Here is a 12,350-nt window from a genome sequence, read left to right on the forward strand (position 1 = left end):
CTTGTGCAGGATGTTTTGAGATTTATTGATGAAATGGGTTTTATCAGAGCCTGGTTGTATTATGTATGTCCTGCAGTTTGAGCAAGACATGCCAAGCAGCTGAACCGTTATGGTTCCTAGAGTGCTGCCTCTGCTCCTTTGCAAGGAGTTAAAGGTTGATGTATGGGTCTCATAGTCAGTGTGGATGGTAGCGCTGGCCTGTCTAGCTTGGCACCCTGCCTGGAGAAGCAGGCAGGGACCCTGTGCTCTTCCAGGCTGTGCAGAGCGGGGTCCAGTCTTCAATATCCATTACACTATTTTTTATTTTTTTTTTTACTTTTTAAAAACATATTCTATTCTCCGACTGCTTTCACTGTTGCTAGCGAGATGCTAATTACCCCCTTCATGACTTACACCTTCATTCAGGGGGATGTAGGCAGCGGCCACTGCTCTGCACAAGAAATAAGTCCACCCTGGGAAGGCAAATTACAGCTCTGTCATGCCTCTTGGACAATAACCTCCCTGTCTGTAGTCCTAAAGGATTCTCTACCAGATGTCTATAAATGCAGCTGTGGTTGCTGCAGTTACTATTATTATTATCATAATGGCTAAAAGGCCCCAGCTGGGATCAGAAATCTATTCTGGTAGGTGTTGTATGTGTAGTCCCCACCCTGAAGAGCTTAAATAAACAAGTAAGACAAGGCTTGGTAGAAAGGCAGAAATAGTCTTACAATCGTACAGACGGGAAGGAGAGAAAGCACTTAAAAGCACGTGCTATGACATCATTTGGCCAAGGTCACCTAGAAAGTCCGCAGCAGAGACTGGAATTTAATTTAAGGGCTCCCAAGTCTCAGTGCTGCACTTTGCTTATGGATGCAGTTGCCTTCTTCCCCAGCTTCTCTCCTCTCAACATGCTCATCACCAGTAGCATCATATGCTTCTCTTAGAAAACCATTCCAGGTTGTTTTTGGCAAAAGAGCCGCTGATGGAGAGCAACCTCCCTGGGGAGATATCTGCATGGATGGGTCCCCTCTTGGACCTTAGGGTGGGCAGAGGCAGCTCTGACCCAGTGGCGTGTTGGGTTTTGGCATCCTATTTTTTTTTTGTCTCCAGCCGCCTGCCCCCTGTACGTACCCTGTAGGGAATTTTCTGCATGTAAACAGGCAGTGGGGAATGTAAACCTTGCATGGCATTTCCCAGCACACCCTCCTTGCCCTGCCTGCTCCTGCTGTGCCCCAGGAGACGCCTGCTCTCCTCCCCTGTTCCCCCCAGCCCCACTCTGCTCTTTTCCTCCTCTTCTCTTCCTAAAGCAGCCACGAGCTGCTCTTTACCCCTATTGCCCCTGGTGCTTTTCCACCTGCAGGTCCCACCAGCCCTGATGCCTTTGCAGCTCCCTTGTTCATGCCCTGCATACCCTCCCACCCCGGCCATCTTCTCATTCATTCCAGGGTGACTCCTTTTAATTATGCTTCATTTTATGGGGATTTGGGATGCACAGAGAGTTACCTGCCAGCCATACGAATGTGACCAACAAGCCACCCTCCTGTGACTAAGCTGCTTTGGATCATGCCCAGGAGCTGACTCTGTTCAGCCAGCTTAGAAACAGCACAGCAATGCTGAAATGAGCAGTATAAAAGGGGAAAGAAAAAAGAAAAGTATACATGCATAGAGCAAAGGCTTTACCCGTCGCTTAAATGAATCGAGTGCAGGCTGTGCTGCAAAGGGGTGTGAGCGGGTCAGGGTGCACTGAGAAGATGCTCCCCAGGGCAGGAGAAGTGAATTTGTCCCCTCTCTGGGGCAGAGACGCTGACTGAGTGCCTGCTCCCCTCCTGCCCTCCCAATTCACTAGTGCAAATGTCTGGCTTTGTAACTCAGCGCCAGCCGACCCACTACAGCATGCGCTCACCCACCTGCTCTTGGGCTGCCAAAGAGTCTTAAGACCTTTATTTTGGGAACGAGAGGGCCAAGGAAATTTATGCTGTGTCCCATGGTGAATGGAGTAAAGAGTCAGACTGTGCTGAGGAATTCTTTGGTTTGTCTTCCAGCTTTTAACAGTCAGGTAGTAACAGGCTTCCCAAACCTCTGATCATATCCTGACTATAGCATTTAACAAACAGACCTCTTGGCCTGGTCCCCCAGCACATCTAGGGTGCTCCCAGCATCTGTCTGGGATCCTGAGTCCGAACCCCAAGTGGATGTTGTTTCTGCTGCCTGGCTCTTCGCAGCTGGGTCCGGCCACTTTCCCTGGTGCAAGAAGGTGGGGTAGGACATGGTGGGCTGCAGAGGAGCACTGAGGCTGTGGGGTGCTGGTGGCTGGACATGTGGGCTACCCCTGCAGTGGCAGCCAGGTCACCTGGCAGCGTGGCAGGGATGGCTGAGCCACCATCCTGAGCATGCTGGGGGGAGGGTGTCGGATGAAGCTGGACACAAAGCAAGGGTGGGTAGAGCTTGTCCCCTTCCTTTGGGGAGTGGGGTGCAAAGCATCCTCTGCAAGACTGGCCTTACAGGCAGCCTCTGGATGACCTGAGCTGAGGTGTGGGATCGCTTCTCTGTAGGTGTGCTGTCTGCTGGTGAGACCTCCTGTAACTGGGGACTTGGCAATTAATTGCGAACATGTGTGCCGAGAGGCTGGTCCTCTGGACACAAGCCAGGGTGCAGGGGTGGGAGGATGCTCTGCTGGGCACAACAGGCACTGGGGTCCCCTTTGCCCCTGCCAGGCACTGGGACCCCAGAGGTGGAACCAGTGCTCTTCTACCTTGCACCAAGGAGTCTCCAGATACATTATTTATTAGAAATGGGAGCGCATCCCTGCAGGGCAGCCTGCCAGTTGCCTTCAGAGCGGTTGGCTGGAAGTCAGCCCATCACTCCACACTTATTCCCAGTGGGTCAGCAGTCCCCTTTTTGGGAAGGCACAGCCAAGAAGGTCGTGGCAGAGCAGATCTCATCTCCTCTGATTTCACAGCCCTCTCTGAGGAAAGACTTTAATTAGCCCCAGTAGATGACGTTGTAGTAATGAACCAAAGGGTAGAGGCCGCATTGGCCCCATTCCCTTTCCGTGCCGCTGCTGGTCCTGTTGGTAACCTTTGCTGCGTTGGCTGTTTGTCTGCAGACCTGCAAAGCTCATCTGATAACATTGTTGTGGTTGTTGGAAGAGCAGCAGTTGTTTGAATTAATTTTAAACTGCAGCCATAGCCTCTGCGAGTGGCTGCAAAGCACTGTTGTGGTCATATTGCTGACACGCACCTTTTTCATAACTTTGGTTTTGGCTTGCTTCTCTTGCTGAGAGTTGAGGATGCTGTGCTGTACCTGGGGAATGGCTGTCAGAGAGGGATGAGGCTGTTCCTCCGCGCAGGGGCTGCCCCAGCAGCATCCCTGCTGATGAGACCGGGCACAGGGGAGAGGCATGGTGGGGAGGAGCAGTGCTTTGAGGAGCCTGCTTTGAAAATGAAACCTTTTGAGGGATGCCCTGGGTGGTTTCCAGGCTGTCTCACATCTCCGATAAGTTGCGATTGCCTCTGCTGCAGGGAAAACCCCCAACTTCAAAGGACCTGCCTGGATAGTGCTTACCTCTCCTGGAGCCCTCTGGGCACAGAATGATTATGGGAAACACCCTCCTCACAGAGTGATATATTTTTTTTTTTCCCTCATGTTTGAAGAAGATTACCATCAAGCCCAGTTTGCAGCCTTACTGGTGGCATACTGCCTCTGTACCTGATCTGAGATGCGTTGGAGGTGCTGAATTTCCAGGTGATCTTAAACACCTGCCAGCCCTGCAGATCACAGACGGTGGCTGGAAGCCCTGGCTGGCCGGAGCCGCCTTTCCTGGGTGTCCCTTCCAGAACCCGGACAGGACGGCAGCAGAAGGGATTAGCTGGGACTAAATAAAGCTTATCAAAATAGTTGTCGAGGGCTATGCAGTGTGGTAGAGACAAAGCTGCCTCTGGTCTGTGAGAGGCAGGGCTGGGAATGGGGAGAGCAAGCTAGGGGCTGTCTTCTCTGTGGCTCTGCCAGAGAAGGGGAAACATGCTCAGCTGCTCCCTTTTTCTTTTTTCTTCTTCTTCTTCTTTTTGCTTTCTGTCTCATTTTTGAAACAATCGGCTATATAATGGGAACTAAACCCAGGCAGACCTGGCATCTTCCCAGGGATGCACTTGCTGCATCCCTTTGCTTGGCCGGACCTGAGCCCTTCCTTAATGCATCCTCCTCTCTTTCTCTCCCTCTCCTGGCCTGCAGGATTCCTACAGAAAGCAAGTCGTCATCGATGGAGAGACCTGCTTGTTAGACATCTTGGATACCGCAGGGCAAGAGGAGTACAGTGCCATGAGAGACCAGTACATGAGAACGGGAGAAGGATTCCTCTGTGTCTTCGCCATCAACAACACCAAGTCCTTTGAAGATATTCACCAGTACAGGTTGGTATCCTGGGAAGGGCCCCTTCCCTCTTGCCTTGTGCAAAGGGGAGGCCTTGCCGCTGCACCCTCCTGCCCTCCCTTTTAGATCAGGCCCCACGGTGGAAGCACCGGCTGCCAGCAAAGACAATTAGCTCAAGTGGCCAATCCCCAGGGAAGAGACGGAGCAGACGGCTAATGTCAGTGACTCCAATAAAACCCATCCGAAGGGATTGCTTGTGGCCTTTGGGGACTTGGTAATGTAATGTTTAAGTGTTTATGGTGACTAAAGAGAGAGCTGATCCTCTATGACCCCCTCCCTTCCCTCCCTAATTAGTGGAATTGCTTTGTTAGTGTAATCGATCTCAGTGACTTCTGCTGGGCCCAGGAGCTGGGAGAGGAGGCTAGGAAGGGCAGGGAGGGCTGCTTCCCCTGCTGGCAGCCGTTGTGGCAAGGCTGCAGTCTGCTGGCCACACGCATGTGGGGATAGGAGGTCTTGGCCCATTCGAGCTCGCTTTCAACCAGGGCAAAGATGGAGCAGGAGTCAGAGCCCTGGCGAGGTGACTTGCCCAAGAGTATATACTGGGTGGCAGTGGCAGAGTAGGGACCCCATCCCGGCATGGTCCTGCTTTGGCTGCACCCAGGTTACCTATCCCACTTCTCTCCCCTGCTACTGTCAGCCCTGCAGAGCTGGAGAGCCAAGGAGATGATATAAATACAGTGGGAGTCTTCCCTAGTTACCCCAATGCTAGCTTAGGGAGGGATCTCTCCGCTTTGTGCCTTTTTTTGAGGCTTGGCTGTGATAGGAGGCACTTGCAGAGAGGTGGCTCTGCCTGTCCGCGCTCTGTCCACTGCCCACCAAGGGACCATGTACCCCAGTCCCTCATCATAAACGCAGGTCCCAGATAATCCTGTAGCTCCAAGCACAGGCACAGCCTGCCCTTGCTCTGCAGTCAGAGGCATTGCTCTGAGCTGTCGAGATGTCTCAGTCTCCGACTAGCAGGCGTGTTCAGTGTAATAACTATACAGTTGGACTAATTTGGCTTGTTTTAGCTGAACTGGAGGACAAAGGATGGGATTTTCCTAAAGCACCTGAGGGATTCAGCAGCATTCATCCTTGTGCCGGGGCTGGTGCCTGTGAATCACTTGCAGGATGGCTTGATTTCAAGCCCCGGTTTTAATCATGGTGTAAATCACCAGCTTTCATCTCGTTTTGCCTGTGCTCTTTGTGCTTGCACTTTTAAAAGAATATTCCCCAGAGAAACGCTGGCTCTCCCTGGCTAGTAACCATTAGGAGGTATCTCTTTTCAGCTAAGTGTAGCCCGTGCACTAAATTTAGTACTTGCGTTTGCTGATCAGGATGTTACATGGAACATTTAAGTGGCTTTATGGCATATCATACGTACAGTCAGACTTCATTTCTATGTTCTGCTACATTAAAAAAAGATGATTGATTTTTTTGTGTGTGATACATGTCCAGCTGCTTTTGGATGGAAATTTGAATTAAATTAAAATGCAGAAATCAGCATTTTAAATAATGCTTTATTAGTTAAATAAAACCATGTTAAGTGTTCTGGATGCATGAGCAAGAAAAAAAAAAAGCTGTTTTGCATCTGAAGTTAAATGATTTATTAAGCAAAGGAAGTTATTATCTATCAGGAGGGAACTGAATGGATTGTTTGTGGTCATAATGGCCTTTAAGATTTTTTTAGAAGTGGTAGATCTCATTCTCGCCCACCTAGTTTTAAATCCGAGGTTGGAATGAAGAAGTGAGCGTTACAGCTTTTTTGCTTCCCAGTTGGTTTCTCAACTTTGAGTGACCTGAACTAAACTGAAAGGAAGCAAATACTGCCTGTGCATCTGCACAAAAGGTTACAGCTGCCAAAAGCTGGTTTATCAGCTCAGCAAGTTCTGGTTGCAGGTGGTTTTAGTTTGGTGTTTGGTTTTTTTGTTGTTTTTTTTTTTAATCCCCATTCAGGGGGATTACTTGATCTAAAATGTTGGAAATAACACAGGTAACTGCTTGAGTATTCATTTTTATTTAGCTTAAACTATCTTAAGCTCATGTTTCAATATAGATTGTCATAATTTCAAGTTGTGTTTTGTAAACAGGTGCATTTAAAGAGCAGAAGTATGTTTAGTTTTCGTTTCCAAAAGTGCCCTAGCTATTTTGCTGTTTACTCACTTACGTGCTGTGGTCATTTACGTTCTCCTGAAAGCCCAACACAAGGCACTTGGCAGGATCAAAGTGTAGCTGTTAATTCTTGACGAAGAAGCTGGTGGAGAGTGGAGTGGAGCTGCCCCCGATGCCTTTTCTCCCTTCACTTTGGCACCTCTTACTCTTGCAGGGAGCAGATCAAGAGGGTGAAAGACTCAGATGATGTTCCCATGGTGCTGGTGGGAAATAAATGTGACCTACCAGCCCGGACAGTGGAGACTCGGCAAGCGCAGGACCTGGCCCGGAGTTACGGGATCCCCTACATAGAGACGTCTGCCAAAACCAGACAGGTAGGAGGAGGGTTTTAAACAAAATCTTTTTCTTCTTTTCTCCAGCGCTGTCCTGGAGAGGCAGGAACAGGCAGACACCCCCTTGCAGACAGATGGGTACAAGGGCTGGGGTTAGTTGCTTCCTCAAGGCTAAATGCTTCATCAGGATGTTCCCTTCCCTGTCCGGGCTTGAGCCTCCGATCTGGAGAAGTACGTAATTCATGCTCTGGCAGCAGTGCTGGGAAAATGTCTTCTCAGGGCTTTCTCCAAGACTCTGGAATAACCCCCATAGTCACTGCAGGTCAGCTAAGCTCAGGGGACTTGGCTAACCTCATCCATGGTCAATTTGACAGACCTACAGACAGAATATGCCAGTGCTGGAAGGACCATGTGGGGCTCCCAGAGCACAAAGGTGGAAATGGAGCAGCTGATACCTTCAGTGGTCTAGTGGTAGCTTTTTTCTTGGGTGCTAGACCTCATGCAGGCTGCTGAAAGCTGATGAATGTCAAGGACTTAAGAGCTCGTTGGCTTCATGGTTGCACATTCAATCTCACTCTCTGTTCAGGGGCTGCACTGTGGTCCCTGTTAGTCTTCCAGGCTTGGTTTTGTGCCTTTAATTCTGCAATCTGCACTGCTGGAAGACAGTGCTAGGGACACCTAGCTGGGGAGCAGAGCCCTCTCTTCTCTCCGTTGTCCCCTCTCCATTGCTGCTCCAAGCAATGCTTTTCTTCCAGGGCGTTGAAGATGCCTTCTACACGTTGGTGCGGGAGATCCGTCAGCACAAGCTGCGCAAGCTGAATCCCCCAGATGAGAGCGGCCCTGGCTGCATGAACTGTAAATGTGTGATATCGTGACTATGGTGAGTTTTGGAAGCAGAAGATGGGGTACAGCAGGGTTATATTGGAAGCAGGGCAGGAGGTGACTGCAGATGCAATCATCTGCGAACAGCAGAAACAATTTCAGGAACGGGTATTTTTTAATGAAACACCTTTTTGACTGAAGTAGCATTTTTCTGTCAAAACACGGTCAAAATTCCCACTTTCCTGAGGAAGTGTGTAGGAGGGAAGGGTTGTTTATTTTTCCCCCTCATTTTGTGGAACAAAATTCTACAGAACTGAATTAAAAAAAACAACGTGTTTTTTTGTGCTTTCCCCGGGAAAGCTCCTTCCCATGCTGTCCTTCTGAAAGAGGAGTTAAGCTGGTGTTGAAGGTGTGCAGCTCGCTGTGCGTTCACCAGACGAGCCCTAGAAGAGTTCAGATGAAGCGCTGGGTGAGCACATTGCCTCCTAATGCAGTCGTGTAAATTGCCTTGTCCTAAAGCTTCAAAGCAGACCTGTCTCACTGTGAAAGTCCTGTGTTCTTCAGAAGAGTTTTCTGCATTAGATATATCCCCTGGGATATTTGGAATTGATGCAATGTTGAGAATTAGCCATAAGGGGGCTGTTTTGCTTTTATAAATGGTGTGTGCTGGAGCCAGAAACAGTGTTTTTCAGATTGTCTGTGTTCACTTCCCTGTTTTTTTTCTTCTTTTTCTTTCCTTGTTGTTGTTTTTTTTTAAATGATGAGTTTATTTAAATCATTGCAATCCTGCTGGATAGCAGTGAGGGAGAGCTTCTATTGGTGTCCCTGCGTGAGCTTGGTGGCCTTAAGCCAAACGCCTGGGAACATCTGGCTGTGTAACCAGCTCCTTCTATGGCAGAAGTGGAGAGAGAGGCAATTGGGGATGAGCGTACCAGGGAGATGTACATCTAAGGACATCTGCGACTAGGGTGTGGGGAGAAAAGCTGGCATGAACATTGCCCTTAATGTCTTTTGGGGAGTCTCCCAAGCACCCGGACTGGGCCCTTCACCCCTTTACACAACTGCTGGAGTCCTAAAGGGAAGCGCATCATGTCTGGAAATGCTGCTAAGAGGGTCTTGCTGAAGGTGGAGGTGGGCAGCTGGTTTTCCTCCGTAGCTTTTTGAGCCAAAGGCTGTGAGCACAGCAGAGCTCTTCCCTGGGGAAAAAAAAAAACAACAAAACCCACACTGGCAATGTTTGCTTCCTGTGAGCAAAAAACCACCCGAGCACCCCACCCCTCCGCTCCCAGCCGAGGTGTGCGAGGTCTCCTGGGGGCCGAGCCGAATGCTGTGCCCAGCACACTTATCACTGCTGAGGGAGGTTTTCCAGATGTTCAGGTCCTCCAGATGTTCAGGAGTGTTTCTTCCGGATGGGGATGTGAGCTTGGGGCTCGTTTCCTGCTCTGGCTCACAGCTGACGGCACTGGCTCAGCGGACGCTGCTGCTGCCCTACACCGACTGCCAGGAGCCTGGTCCCTGTCACAGCCTGGGGGCCAGCACCGGCATGGGCAGTGCCTTCAAAATGAGGGGCAAGAAGGGGTGGGAAGGAGTCTTTTGGAAATACTCCCCTCTGTTAAGAGAGCATGCCCTGTGAGTTGCCCACATCTTTTCTTGCTCCGGTAGAAACTGGAAACCAGACATCCCAGCTTATTCTAGCTGCAGTGGCCAAGAGCAGAGAGGGAGGAATATCAGGGCACAAAAGGAGAAGCAAGGCAAGGACATGCTGGGTTTTGGGGAGAAGGGTGCGTGTGTGGCCTGGGAGACAGGGAGATTTGGCTGCATTTGCCCTGGAATCACTTTGTGGTTCCCATCATCCCTGGAGGAGAGAGAAAGATCTCACCAAACAGTGCCCCTTCCCACAACGAGGTTTGGGCAGAGGCAGAAGGTCTAGTGAGGTGCCCGAGGCTCACCCATCACTCCACAGACCTTTTGCTTGTTCCCTTCAGCACACGTGCAGATGCTTTGCTGAGCCAGGTCCAGACCTCCAAGACCTGTGTAGCCCTTTGCTTTCCCTCTGTGGGCACTAGCAGGGTCATCCCAAAACATGAGGGGTGCATAATGGAAACAGTCACCACTGGTTCTGATGACGAATGGGTGCTAATGAGTGTCCTCTTCTGGTTTCAGCTGACTGGACCATGTCTTGGAGAGGTTCCCACTGTGCAGAGCGCAAGGAAAGAGGTGAAGCAAAGGAAGAAGCAAATGGATTCGGGGAGGAGTATAGGGGGAGGGGGAGAGGAAGAGGAGGAGGAGGAGGAGGAAGAGGACGGAGGGAGCATGAGCCCCTCCAAGGACTATCTCGCACTTCACCCAAGCCTGCAGCAATCGACTTTTTTTTTTTTTTTTTTTTTTCCCCCATCCCCTCCTCCTTTGGCCTCCTCCCACCCCGGCAACTGTACAAAGCCACAGATTGAATCACAGTAAATTATTATTTGATGGTCTCGACAAACTGTCTTGATGGCTGTGTCCTCCTTCCAGAGGGTGCTGCTGCTGGTGCTCTGGGAGGATCGCTGGTGGGATGGCAGGGAATGAAGGGCACTGAGATTTGCTCTCCACGGACCAAGGTCATGCTGTAGACTGTGAAGGTGATCGGGGTGGGGTATCCTTCACGGAAAGAGCTATCTTTGTTTCCAGCAAGTTGTCGTCATGTCCCCGTCCCCCCCCAGCCCACCTGAAACTCTTTGCTGGCCCCAAGTTTTGGTGGGGTGGTAGAGCGCAACCAGTCCAGGCCTGTCCTTGGTGCTCCCCTGGGTGCTTTGCCTTCAACCTAGTCGTTGTGGGATTTTTTTATGGTCTCAGATGCGATGCCTTGAAGGGAAGAAGCATCGGGGAAAAGATCGGAGAGCTGGGTTCACCTCAGCTTCCTTGATTTTTTTTTTCCAGGCAGCTCTTTCTGGCACAGCACCTCACAAATGTTTATGTGCTCCAGAGGTAGAATTGGGCCTTTCTGCACCCCTCCAGCACCTAGCTAATGCTAACACCTGCATAGCACATATGCCTTGGGCTGCTCCAGGCTGTCAGCAGTGTATAATAGTATGCAAATCCTTGTCTGCCCTGTGCACAGCTCAATTACTGGTGAGCACGTAGCAGAAGGGCTCTCCTGTACTGCAGACAGCTGTCTGGCTGCTCAACAACTAAGACTAAAGGATTCAGACTTCCAGTCCTTGGGTATAGAGTGGGTAAGAATGTTTTGGATAAGGGCTAATCTGTTGGGAAGCCTGTCTTGACTCAGCCCTGCTCCTTTGGGATTTTTGCCTGGGGTCTGACTGGCTTCTCCCATGTGCCTTTCACTTCCAGAGCCAAGATGAGGCATTGCACTCAGTGCAGTGGGTGGCTCGGTGCTTGCTGCCTTTCCCTCTCCCAAGCTATTGCACAGGCTAATTTAGCTGGCATCCAGAATTAAAAGCATCAAAGGGGGAAGGTGATCCAGCTGAGTGCGGTGGGGAGCCGTTCTGCATGGGCTAGCCCAGGCCTGAAGAGACGCCGGGTTCAGCAGCTGAGGCCGGCAGGGGTTGGGAGTGGTGAGGGCAGTGCGTGAGTCACATGCCTCACACAGCAAAACCAGTACAGAAACCCTGGTCACCCCTGGCACAAAGCCACAGCCCACCCGGGGGTTCCCAGCATCCATGCAGGCAGCCTCCCATCCTGCTCCTCATCCTCTGTCATGCCAGGCAGCAGCAGAATTAAAGCAGCAGAATTAAACTCTAGTGCTGCTTGGAGTTGTTGCCTTTGTTTCTGGCCTGGGCAAGAGAGGACTTGTGCTAATGGCTTGCTTTTTGTACCTGCCTGCTATGAACTGCTGTGGGGCACAGCCCCCACCCTGGCTGCAGTTGCCTGGCACCCAGTTTCTGCAGGAGAGGGCCTGATCCCAGCTTGAGTGGGAAAAGTTACCCAAGGGAAAACCTGCCCTGCCTTTAGCTGGGTGTGCTGTTTGCAGCAGTGCCTGTTCCCGTGCCGGAGGAGTGCTGAAGATGCTGAGTCTGGTGTTACATGGTGGGGCTTGACCAGAGGCTCCCAGAAAACCTCCCAACCTAAGTTGTTTCAAGTGTGAAGCCTAGAAGTACGGGTTTTGTTCCTAAGTTGGCATCTTGTGTGCAACTGCAGGCAGGGCAGAGGGCAGGGCTACTTTGTCCTTCTAGACGATGACTAAAAGCCTTAACAGTTAGTGGGTGGGTTGACATGGGGGCCCTTGCTTGGTGGTGTTACTGCACTAGGAACATGGTGCTATTTTTCTGCAATAGAGCTCATCCCATCCTTCACCAGGCCCTTGGTGAAGGATGGGATGCGTCTCTCTGGAGGCCTTCAGATGAGAAGTAATGCTGTGTCTGGGGCTCTCTCAAGGACTGTGTTCTGGATGGCTCTAACCACTGAGAGTATCCTCTCATTTCTGGTTGGGAGCCAGAAGCCACAGTCAAGGACTGGGAGCCATGGTCAAGCAAGCTGAGGAGCTCTGGGGAGCACCAGGGGTGAGGTGTCTTCACAGGGCAGGCACCAGCTGCAGTTGCAAGAGGCTGGCATGTCTTGGCAAGGGTGTGCTAGAGCAGCACTGGCTGGAATACAAAGTCCTTCAGCAGTTTGGTCAGGAGCAGCAAGCCAAAGTATAAGCATCTCCCTTTCAGAGAGGTTTCTGCACCCCTCAAGGTGAGGTTTTCCAGCTTG

The 12,350-nt window shown here is 50.9% G+C and overlaps 1 protein-coding gene across 2 annotated transcripts in view; it reads left to right on the forward strand.

Annotated features, from left to right (window-relative positions):
- The window catches only part of HRAS (HRas proto-oncogene, GTPase), a 46,007-nt gene extending 34,597 nt beyond the window's left edge, over positions 1-11,410 (forward strand). For both annotated transcript variants that reach the window (XM_087745884.1, XM_087745883.1), the window contains exons 3-6: positions 4,213-4,391; positions 6,716-6,875; positions 7,589-7,713; positions 9,819-11,410. In XM_087745884.1, the coding sequence (XP_087602010.1) occupies positions 4,213-4,391; positions 6,716-6,875; positions 7,589-7,708 (459 nt within the window). In that variant the 3' untranslated portion in view covers positions 7,709-7,713; positions 9,819-11,410. The remainder of the gene's footprint in view (positions 1-4,212; positions 4,392-6,715; positions 6,876-7,588; positions 7,714-9,818) is intronic.
- Positions 11,411-12,350: the final 940 nt, after the last annotated feature.

This window comes from Nipponia nippon, unplaced genomic scaffold, assembly GCF_047370975.1.
Source record: "Nipponia nippon isolate SJK-2023a ecotype South Korea unplaced genomic scaffold, ASM4737097v1 scaffold_10, whole genome shotgun sequence".
Lineage (NCBI taxonomy): Eukaryota > Metazoa > Chordata > Aves > Pelecaniformes > Threskiornithidae > Nipponia > Nipponia nippon.